This window comes from Pelophylax lessonae, assembly GCF_965119305.1.
Source record: "Pelophylax lessonae genome assembly, chromosome: 8".
Classification (NCBI taxonomy): Eukaryota; Metazoa; Chordata; class Amphibia; order Anura; family Ranidae; genus Pelophylax; species Pelophylax lessonae.
The window spans coordinates 44188949-44201210 of record NC_138775.1 but is presented as its reverse complement, the minus strand read 5'-3'; the positions used below and the strand labels follow the sequence as shown (position 1 = coordinate 44201210).

At 43.4% G+C, this 12262-nt stretch overlaps 1 protein-coding gene across 2 annotated transcripts in view; it reads left to right on the top strand.

Moving 5' to 3' along the window:
- FAM107A (family with sequence similarity 107 member A) overlaps positions 1-11994 on the top strand; it is a 308168-nt gene extending 296174 nt beyond the window's left edge. For both annotated transcript variants that reach the window (XM_082265993.1, XM_082265994.1), the window contains 2 exons: positions 8364-8520; positions 10304-11994. In XM_082265993.1, the coding sequence (XP_082122119.1) occupies positions 8364-8520; positions 10304-10417 (271 nt within the window). In that variant the 3' untranslated portion in view covers positions 10418-11994. The remainder of the gene's footprint in view (positions 1-8363; positions 8521-10303) is intronic.
- The last annotated feature ends 268 nt before the right edge of the window (positions 11995-12262 follow it).

The following is a 12262-nucleotide window of genomic DNA, read 5'->3' as shown; positions in this document are numbered from 1 at the left end:
AGTGTGGTTGTGTACGTGTGATATACATACACTTTTTTTGGATCATATTTTCTATTCCGCTATTTAATCAAAAACCTTTGGGGATCAGTTAAATTGGGGGATAGTCTGTGTTGGTACGTGTGAGAGAGATCCACCTTTCCAAGTTGTTGGGGTTCATCTCATACTTCTGAAGGTTTGAGGGTGCTGCCTGTTCCATACTCCCCCCTACTCCTAGCCTTTTAGGGGTACAAACAATAGTAATTGGGGCCTAGTGTGGTTGTGTACGTGTGATATACATACACTTTTTTGGGATCATATTTTCTATTCCGCTATTTAATCAAAAACCTTTGGGGATCAGTTAAATTGGGGGATAGTCTGTGTTGGTACGTGTGAGAGAGATCCACCTTTCCAAGTTGTTGGGGTTCATCTCATACTTCTGAAGGTTTGAGGGTGCTGCCTGTTCCATACTCCCCCTACTCCTAGCCTTTTAGGGGTACAAACAATAGTAATTGGGGCCTAGTGTGGTTGTGTACGTGTGATATACATACACTTTTTTGGGATCATATTTTCTATTCCGCTATTTAATCAAAAACCTTTGGGGATCAGTTAAATTGGGGGATAGTCTGTGTTGGTACGTGTGAGAGAGATCCACCTTTCCAAGTTGTTGGGGTTCATCTCATACTTCTGAAGGTTTGAGGGTGCTGCCTGTTCCATACTCCCCCTACTCCTAGCCTTTTAGGGGTACAAACAATAGTAATTGGGGCCTAGTGTGGTTGTGTACGTGTGATATACATACACTTTTTTGGGATCATATTTTCTATTCCGCTATTTAATCAAAAACCTTTGGGGATCAGTTAAATTGGGGGATAGTCTGTGTTGGTACGTGTGAGAGAGATCCACCTTTCCAAGTTGTTGGGGTTCATCTCATACTTCTGAAGGTTTGAGGGTGCTGCCTGTTCCATACTCCCCCTACTCCTAGCCTTTTAGGGGTACAAACAATAGTAATTGGGGCCTAGTGTGGTTGTGTACGTGTGATATACATACACTTTTTTGGGATCATATTTTCTATTCCGCTATTTAATCAAAAACCTTTGGGGATCAGTTAAATTGGGGGATAGTCTGTGTTGGTACGTGTGAGAGAGATCCACCTTTCCAAGTTGTTGGGGTTCATCTCATACTTCTGAAGGTTTGAGGGTGCTGCCTGTTCCATACTCCCCCTACTCCTAGCCTTTTAGGGGTACAAACAATAGTAATTGGGGCCTAGTGTGGTTGTGTACGTGTGATATACATACACTTTTTTGGGATCATATTTTCTATTCCGCTATTTAATCAAAAACCTTTGGGGATCAGTTAAATTGGGGGATAGTCTGTGTTGGTACGTGTGAGAGAGATCCACCTTTCCAAGTTGTTGGGGTTCATCTCATACTTCTGAAGGTTTGAGGGTGCTGCCTGTTCCATACTCCCCCTACTCCTAGCCTTTTAGGGGTACAAACAATAGTAATTGGGGCCTAGTGTGGTTGTGTACGTGTGATATACATACACTTTTTTTGGATCATATTTTCTATTCCGCTATTTAATCAAAAACCTTTGGGGATCAGTTAAATTGGGGGATAGTCTGTGTTGGTACGTGTGAGAGAGATCCACCTTTCCAAGTTGTTGGGGTTCATCTCATACTTCTGAAGGTTTGAGGGTGCTGCCTGTTCCATACTCCCCCTACTCCTAGCCTTTTAGGGGTACAAACAATAGTAATTGGGGCCCAGTGTGGTTGTGTACGTGTGATATACATACACTTTTTTGGGATCATATTTTCTATTCCGCTATTTAATCAAAAACCTTTGGGGATCAGTTAAATTGGGGGATAGTCTGTGTCGGTACGTGTGAGAGAGATCCACCTTTCCAAGTTGTTGGGGTTCATCTCATACTTCTGAAGGTTTGAGGGTGCTGCCTGTTCCATACCCCCCCTACTCCTCATCTAGCCTTTTAGGGGTACAAACAATAGTAATTGGGGCCTAGTGTGGTTGTGTACGTGCGAGATGCATACTTTTTTTGATCATATTTCCTATTCCGCTATTCAATAAAAACCTTTGAGGATCAATTGAATTGCGGGATAGTCTGTGTCGGTACGTGTGAGAGAGATCCACCTTTCCAAGTTGTTGGGGTTCATCTCATACTTCTGAAGGTTTGAGGGTGCTGCCTGTTCCATACTCCCCCTACTCCTCATCTAGCCTTTTAGGGGTACAAACAATAGTAATTGGGGCCTAGTGTGGTTGTGTACGTGTGATATACATACACTTTTTTTGGATCATATTTTCTATTCCGCTATTTAATCAAAAACCTTTGGGGATCAGTTAAATTGGGGGATAGTCTGTGTTGGTACGTGTGAGAGAGATCCACCTTTCCAAGTTGTTGGGGTTCATCTCATACTTCTGAAGGTTTGAGGGTGCTGCCTGTTCCATACTCCCCCTACTCCTAGCCTTTTAGGGGTACAAACAATAGTAATTGGGGCCTAGTGTGGTTGTGTACGTGTGATATACATACACTTTTTTGGGATCATATTTTCTATTCCGCTATTTAATCAAAAACCTTTGGGGATCAGTTAAATTGGGGGATAGTCTGTGTTGGTACGTGTGAGAGAGATCCACCTTTCCAAGTTGTTGGGGTTCATCTCATACTTCTGAAGGTTTGAGGGTGCTGCCTGTTCCATACTCCCCCTACTCCTAGCCTTTTAGGGGTACAAACAATAGTAATTGGGGCCTAGTGTGGTTGTGTACGTGTGATATACATACACTTTTTTGGGATCATATTTTCTATTCCGCTATTTAATCAAAAACCTTTGGGGATCAGTTAAATTGGGGGATAGTCTGTGTTGGTACGTGTGAGAGAGATCCACCTTTCCAAGTTGTTGGGGTTCATCTCATACTTCTGAAGGTTTGAGGGTGCTGCCTGTTCCATACTCCCCCCTACTCCTAGCCTTTTAGGGGTACAAACAATAGTAATTGGGGCCTAGTGTGGTTGTGTACGTGTGATATACATACACTTTTTTGGGATCATATTTTCTATTCCGCTATTTAATCAAAAACCTTTGGGGATCAGTTAAATTGGGGGATAGTCTGTGTTGGTACGTGTGAGAGAGATCCACCTTTCCAAGTTGTTGGGGTTCATCTCATACTTCTGAAGGTTTGAGGGTGCTGCCTGTTCCATACTCCCCCTACTCCTAGTCTTTTAGGGGTACAAACAATAGTAATTGGGGCCTAGTGTGGTTGTGTACGTGCGAGATACATACACTTTTTTTGATCATATTTCCTATTCCGCTATTCAATAAAAACCTTTGAGGATCAATTGAATTGCGGGATAGTCTGTGTCGGTACGTGTGAGAGAGATCCACCTTTCCAAGTTGTTGGGGTTCATCTCATACTTCTGAAGGTTTGAGGGTGCTGCCTGTTCCATACTCCCCCTACTCCTCATCTAGCCTTTTAGGGGTACAAACAATAGTAATTGGGGCCCAGTGTGGTTGTGTACGTGTGATATACATACACTTTTTTTGGATCATATTTTCTATTCCGCTATTTAATTTAACTGGGCCTCCATGCGAGACCTGTGTGCCTTGTTGCGCTGTTTTGAGTACTCCACCAACATGGCCAGTGGCAATGACGCCGTTCTCAGCTTAACTATCCCACTTCTATGCCTCCTTGAAAAAACAATTCGGGCGATGATGGAAGAGGATGTGGCACAGGATGAGGAGGAGGAGGAGGATGAAGAGGTAACATTTCCAAGGCTTTCAGGGCAGTCATTCGCAAGGGGCTCCGAGGGTGGGTTCCTGCACACGCAAACGCCAGGGACGCAATTGTCCAGCAGGGGCACAGTTCTGGAGGATGAGGAGGATGAGGAGGAGGAGGAGCTGGAGGAGGAGATGGAACCATGTTCACAGCAGGGTGGCACCCAGGCCAGCTCATGGCCATCACTGGTGCGTGGCTGGGGGGATACAGAGGACACGGACGATACACCTCCCACAGAGGACAGCCTTTCGTTGCCTCTGGGCAGCCTGGCACACATGAGCGATTACATGCTGCAGTGTCTCCACAACGACCGCCGAGTTGCCCACATTCTAACTTGTGCTGATTACTGGGTGGCCACGCTGCTGGATCCCCGTTACAAGGACAACGTACCGTCCTTAATTCACTCACTGGAGCGCGATCGCAAGATGCGCGAGTACAAGCGCACGCTGGTAGACGCCATGCTGCTGGCATTCCCATCTGACAGCGGGGCCACAGTGGAAGCACAAGGCAGAGGAGGAGGAGGAGGAGGTCGCCAACGCAACCAGGGCACCGCCAGCACCTCAGAAGGCAGGGTTAGCATGGCCGAAATGTGGAAAAGCTTTGTCAGCACGCCACAACAAACAGCAGCACCAGCAGCTCAGATGGAACGTCTTAGCAGGAGGCAGCATTTTACCAACATGGTGGAGCAGTATGTGTGCACACGCCTACATGTAGTGAATGACGGGTCTGCCCCCTTCAACTTCTGGGTCTCCAAATTGGGCACATGGCTTGAGCTTGCCCTTTACGCCTTGGAGGTGCTGGCGTGCCCTGCAGCCAGTGTATTATCTGAACGGGTATTTAGCACGGCTGGGGGCGTTATAACAGACAAGCGCAGCCGCCTGTCCAGAGACAATGTGGACAAGCTCACGTTCATTAAAATGAACCAGGCATGGATCCCACGGGACTTTTCCGTACCTTATGCAGAATAGCAATGGATACCGACCTTACCCACCCATTGTTCCATTTTTGCTCTTTCTCACTCTTTTGGGGTGTACCCTCATTTAAAATTTTTGAAAAGCAGTGTTGGCTACCTCGTCCTCCTCCTCAGGGCCAGATTAATGTAGGGGCTATTGGAGCTGCAGCTCCAGGCCCCTACCTTTTATATAGGCCCCGGGTTGGCCATATTCACTGTTACCGCTCTTCTGTCACTTGTAAACACAGAAGTCTGGCTTCTATGCTCGCTTCCCCAGGCAGCACCCTCAGAACCTCCCCACACAGCGTGAAGGCCGGACAAGGAGGGACAGTTGGCGATGCATGGATGTGTTTATGGGCTTCAGAGACAGCATCCCATGTTGAATTAGGCATGCATGGCTGCACCCTTCCTCCTCTGGGTGCATGGCAAGGCACGGCCCTTAAGGCCCTTCAAAATCCTCAGCACCAAGCCCATGATGCTGTTAATCCGGCCCTGGTCCTCCTCCACCGCCGCTTCCACCTACACCGCCCATAGGTGTGCGCAGCCTATTGCATTAAGGTGTGCACCCCAAAGTTGAAATACACATGCATGTGTTTGCCAGCAGGGAGAGTAATGTATCGGGGCCATGTACCTGTAGGCAAGGAGAAATAGAGCAGAGCAGGTCCCAGGGAGATCTTTCCCATCTCCTCACTGGCAATGCTATGTGCCCTAGGTGATTAGGGTGTGCCCAGGCACACCCAGCACACCCTGTGCGCACGCCTATGTCACCGCCACATCCACCACCACCTCAACCTCCCTCCTACTCCATATGGGCCTCGTCCTTCAGAGATGAAGAAGAACATTGTTTTATTTTTCTGTTTTTTTTTTGTTGTTTTAAGTTATTTCCCTATCCACATTTGTTTGCAGAGCACTTGCCATGCTCTTAATTACGTTTTTCTGCCATTTGCAGCACTCTAGCCCTTTCCTTTGGTGTTTTAGAGCCATTTTAGTGCCTTAAAGTTCGGGTCCCCATTGACTTCAATGGCTTTCGGTGTCCGGGAAAAGTTCGGTAAAAGTCCGGGACACGGACCCGGACTTTTTTTTAAAGTTCGGCCGAACCCGTCGAACACGGACATCTAGGTGTTCGCTCAACCCTAGTCATGGTAGTACAAAGTTATGGGTGCAAATGGAACAGACAAATACATTGATCCCCTTGGAAAGGGCAATGTGGTGTTACGAGAATTTACCGGTAGAATTAAAATCACATCAATTGATTGGGACGACTCTAAAGATATGTACACAAATCTGTTTCCAGAACAATATTACTACTTATGACTCACCATTATATAACATAATAGGGAACCCAAGATTTGGAATGGGATTAGAGGCACAATCTTTTAGAAGTCTTGGCATATCGGGATGTTTTCAAGCGTCTCATTTTTTGAGAGAGAATAAATGGCCTACACTGGAGACATTAATGGATGAAAGAGACGCTTTTAGACTCCCGTTTTGGAATGCACTTCAACTTTACTATTTTTTAAGATCAATACCTAATCCACAGAAGTATAATCGTCAATTAACGGCATTTGAAGAATACTGTTCTGATACAGGGAATATGGCCCATTTATTAGCCAAAATATATAATTTGATAAATATACCCAAGGTAGAATATCAATTGCCTTATTTTGATAAATGGGAAAGGGAGCTATCTCGTGCATTTTCCACGGAGCAGAGACAACAGATGATCAATCTCGTTTTTAAATCGTCTATATGTACGAAATTTCAAGAATTAAACTTTAAAATTTTGACAAGGTGGTATTATACACCATATAAATTACATAAAATAGCGAGAAATAATTCTGATAGATGCTGGCGATGCTCGGTGGAAGAAGGCACATTAATACATATTTTTTTGGTCATGCCCTAAATTGTCAGATTTCTGGGGAAACGTTAGAAAGGTAATGCAAAAGTTCTCAGAAGTAGAGATACCAGAAGATCCGTCTTTTTTCCTTTTACAATTGAGTGAGATCCCAGGGAAGAGATATAGGGGATCTTTATTATGTCATATGGCAAACGCTGCTAGATCGTGTATTCCCCTTAAATGGAAGAAACAAAGACCTCCAACAATGGAATGTTGGATACGTAAAGTAGAGGAAATAAATAAAATGGAAGACTTGGTCCTAACAGCCCAACATAAAAGAGAAAAATATACAGAAGTATGGGGCGCCTGGAACTTGTTTATAGTGTCGAACCGCGGGATAGATAGGTTGGAAGAAGATATAACAGACCCCTGAGCAATAAAAAGATAATCCGGTAGGAAAGGGAGGATATTCCCCTTCCCCCCCTAAAAACACCCCCCCCTCCTACTTTCCCTACCCTCCCTTTTTTTGGGGGGGGGGGGGGTTTGTTGGTCGTTTTGGGGTAGCCTTGGGGTTGATTTGTGGTATAAAATAGAGAGGATAAGGTGAGAAGTATGTTCGGATTAGTCGGATAATGAATAGATCAATGTAAGAATATACTGGAATATGAAATGTCATGATATATTTTGTTTATTTGATTTGCTTTTTTTGCTGAATTATACTGTCTCACCTGAAAACTTCAATAAAAATTATATTTGAAAAAAAAAAAATAAACCCAGAAGTGATGTCATGACATCACTTCCAGGGACTGGCGCCAGATTAAAAAAAATTACAGCATTCAAAACAGCCAAACTTGGTGTTTTGAATGCTTTTAAGTGCAGAGGAGGGGTTTGGGGTCTTTTAGACCCACAGATCCCTCCTCAAGAGTACCTGTGTAAAAAAAAAAAAAATTTAAATGTCCGAAAATATCGGCCGATACCGATATGCGATGACCAAAATATCGGTATCGGCAAGGAAAAAAACCATATCGGACGATCACTAATACAAACACACCTAAGTGCCGGTTCACACATATGCAATGTCAGACATCGCATGTGATTCGGAGTGCACTGCTCTGCAAATCACATGCGATGTCTTTGCATTGCTAATTCACCCATACAGATTGTATGGCTGAATTTGCATTGCATTCGAACCAAGGTCGCACAGGACTCTATTTTTGGTTCGAACCAGAATCGGATCACATGGTGGTTCACACCTATGCCATCTGATTCATGTCCAAATTGACAGTTCCCACTGCAATGTGCGAACTAATCTGGGGGTGTCGTTAACTTTGTATGGAGACCCCCAGTGATTTGCATATGGCAGTGTCAAATGCCTGCGGGTTGAATGCGATGTGGGAACCCGCAGTGGATTCGCAGGGTTCCCGCATCATATATGTGTCAAGACCCATAGATCTGGCGGGATTTTTACGGCACAACCAATATTATAGTTAAAAAATATAAAGTTAATTGCAAAATTACATTTCCTTTAAAATTACAAAAATTCACATTTATCAGTGCATAAACGTTTTCTTGAAAGATTTTTAGTTTGGTATCCAAACTGTAGTATACACACTTCTGTCCAATGTTTGCCTAAACAATATACATTTTACATAGAGTTACTCCACACATTCGACATGTGGAACAGCAATGTTTTTTGATATGTTAAAATACTGTAAGTGACCACTAGTGGTGTTGTACCATTGAATTTTGTATGCATAGTATTTTATGATATCAAGGTGCATATAATGGAACCCCCACATGCCTTTGCTTTCCCCAGGGGTCTGAGTATTGACAAGAAACCAGAGCTCCAGAGAGTGTTGGAGAATCGACGGAGAGACAAGGTCATCCAGCAGAAGAAAGAGGAAGAGGAGATTAAGAAGATGCAGTCTCCCTTCGAACAAGAGTTGCTAAAAAGACAGCAGAGACTGGAACAGGTGAGCGCACAGATTTGTGTCTGCATGTAAATGTCAGGGCTAGGGTACCCAGGTGTTCCTATTGACTTGTATGGAGCATGGGCAAACAGTATAAGCATTATACACTATATTTTATATTATCTACGGTGGGGACGCCGATTTAGATTGGCAGCTTTTTCATTACTTTGAAGCATTATATATTAATTTTGTCCTATATCAGATTTTTTTCACATTTCATTGGGTTGTTTGGCCTGAAATTGAACTCCTCAGGTAGCGCATTGATCCTCGTTTTGTATAAGCATTATACAGTGTTTTTTTTGTGTTTTAGCTATGGAGGTAGGTGTGTGGGTGGGGCATGTGGCAAATGCCTCTGACACAAGCTTATCAGGAGGGAAAACAAAAGTTAATGGACAAGTTTCTGCTACTAAATCATGGTGTCTGCTGGTGCCCCGTGGACATTAGACCATTTCCCAAAGTGACCAAAAACAGGCACATCAGGGAGCTGCCATCTAAAATTTGAGAGCACATTTAGGCACATGTAGACTTTAGGTAGTTAACCTCGGCTGGATCATGAGTTGATAGCCAATTCAAGGGGTTTTAAACACTTAATGGATTGCACACATGAGAATGTGGCCAAACAGCTCAATATTTAAATTTTTTATCTGGACATTGTACCCCTTTCCTATTTGTCTTTAATCTGGTGATCCTGGAACACATCTGCTGGTAATGCTGGAACACCCTGTTTGGTCCTCTTTATTGAGAGATCTGGGGTAAAATAGGCCCAATATCTCTCATTTACCTTTAAAAGCAAAAGGAAAAAAACATTTTTATTGACATTTTGACTTAAAAAAAAACAAAAATAAAAATAATTTGTTTATACATGAGAACCAGACTGGATATTAGAGGTCGCTTCGGTCCTCCAAAGGCAAGAGATGAGTGGGGGCCATCTTACCCTTACTCAACTTCCTGCCCAGCAATCAGGATCGCTTCTGAGTTTACCGATGGCTCGGGGGGTGCACACCTCTCCCACCCCCTCTAAAAGTGATCCCACGGGACCACTTTTATCTGACGCCAAATCGCCCATGATAAAGATGATATTGGTGTTATGGCAGCTACCTGTATTTACCGTCAAAGTGTTGACATATATATTCTGTGGGTGGCCGCCAAATGGAGCCCAATACTATTTCGTTCTTTATAAAGTGTTGATGGATTATTATTGTTGCCTATGCCCCATTTGTGAGGTTTCTCTCCACTTCCTGTCTGCCTAACCTCTGCCAGAGAAATTTTGTGATTTTACCTTGTGCTGCACCAGTTTCCCACCACTTGAACCAAGGTAATGTAGCTGGAGTGATGTCAATGTCCTGGTGATGGGGACAAAGACATGGAAACCTGAGGTTCTAACCCTTCCCTATTCTACCCAAAAGAAAAAATTGCTTCGGTTTAAGTTCATCTCCCCATCCTCTTATACCACGTTATTCACCATGCAAGTACTCAATGAATAATATAAAACAAGCACTGCATGGCTGTATAGATAGTTATTCATTCTTAAAGCGGAACTAAACCCCTCAATTCAACGGTTTGAAAAACAGTTACATTCCCAGCATGCCAATAAGCTGTCACATTTTCTTGTTCTCTCAACCAAACTGAGAAATCTTCAAATAGCTGGTGTCATAACTGATCACATGTGCAGCACCATGGCAGTTACAGATGGAACAAGAGGCCAAGATGGCAGCTTCCATGGTGGAAAAGGATAGGAACGTTTAGTTTCTCTTTAAAATTATGTTTTTCTTTTTACTTTTTCAAGCTTGAAAAAGAACAAGAAGAACCGAAGGAAGAAGGTCATGCCCCGGAATTCATCAAAGTGAAAGAGAACTTAAGGAGAACGGCCACACTACCCAGCGATGACCGAATGTTGTAACGCCAGCAGGCTTGAAGTTTTCTGTCGAGCTGAATTTGTCACGCCACCTGGGCATCTGTGTACTAGGCTGACATTGCAGACGCATCTCTTCAAGGAATTCTCCCTAATCCTAACTGCAGTGCGTACCACAACTTGCTGTCCACAGAAGCGGAGTACCACTCTATCTACAGCCGCTCCAGTGTTGAATACATGATGCTTAGCCTATCACCTGGGGGAAAAAAACGTTACATGACCGCACGTGGCTGTGAAGATTTGTGGCTAAGCTGATGTGTTGCCTACGCTTTCTGTGTGACATCACTTCTTCTGTAGGTTACCATGTGTATGTGCTGTACATCCTATCATACGTGGAGAAGGGACTGCCGGTACGGAGACTGGCAAACATCATGAATATAGTGGAGTTTGCTGCTTATATACTCTGCATGTTGTGTACAAGATGCAAGTGTTTTATAGCCATAGGTGACTGCCATATGAGGTGTTGTCACATGACCAATCAAGGCTTCTGTGCTATACCGACCCCCTAATGGGGGGAAATGCTACATTCCAGTTGATGTAACCACCAGAACTTCAAAAATCTTAATGATTTACTGAAACAAGTGCATTCCATGGTACTGACCAGAGCAAGAGTGCATTGTTGTTTTTAACCACAAGGTGGAGCAGCGCAAATGCTCAACACATTGTCCAAACCTCCAAAGGAGTTTGGCAAACCCCTAATGAGTTTTGGCCCCCCCAGAGCCAGCGACTTTATGTTGCTGAAATTCATTTTGGGATTCACCTAGACACTACAGGTCTGAGGTGCTTTCGATGATTTCTCAGGCATAGATAAAGGCCAGTTTGTGTTTAAGCCTTAATGATATATAGTTTATGAAATAAATGAATACTAGTAAAAGGAAAGGGATAATATTCTTCAATGCTATACAGTAGGCTAAAATAACTATGTAATAATATAGAACTGTGCCCCAGAAGTATTGCACGTTTGTCACGGTAAACGGTGAAAACTTTTAAATATTCAGATGTGTTGAGTATTTCTGATGATACTTCAAGGAGACGGTTAAACAGATATTTGAGTATTTTTAACATTTGGATGAAAAGCAAAATATGCATGGGAGAAACTGCCCATCATAATTCATGGCATTGCCTACCAAGTGCAAAACATTGAAGTGCTTTAACATCTGCCATGTCCATCCACAGCCTCTGGACCTTCCTGACGAAAGTGAAGAGTTCAGGTTTTGCTGGATGAGCAGGCCAGTATATCTCTAAGAGGCAGCTTGTCCAGAACAGGTCCTTCTTCCTCTAGCTCAGATTATCATTTTAGAACAGTTACCCCAATTCTGTTGGCTTGACAGTTGGGTTAACACTTCTCAAAAAGGGCCAAAAAATAGTGACATGGGGCAAAACGCTTTCTTGTAGTGGTGTCCCCAAAGGTCAATATACAGTATTCACTTTATTTACAAATTCAGTTTTCAAAGCTTTTTTTCAGTTAGAGGTTATTTCCACTTTTGCAGTCAAATTTGAGAAAATCCCACTGTATGTCTGTTTTGGTGTTCCCATTCACACTGTCTACCTAAAATATTTTATTTCTTACCTTTTAAATTTTTTAAGGAGAAGATGTCAAGGCTGATTCTAAGAATTATTGGACACATGGGTTGATTTACTAAAACTGGAGAGTGCAAAATCTGGTGCAGCTCTGCAGAGAAACCAATCAGCTTCCAAAGCTTGATTGCACAAGCTGAACTTAGAAACTGATTGGCTACCATGCACAGCTGCATCAGATTTTGCACTCTCCTTTTTTAGCAATGTCTTTGGTCCCACACAGGCTGAGCTATGCCTCCTTAACGTACAGTGCAG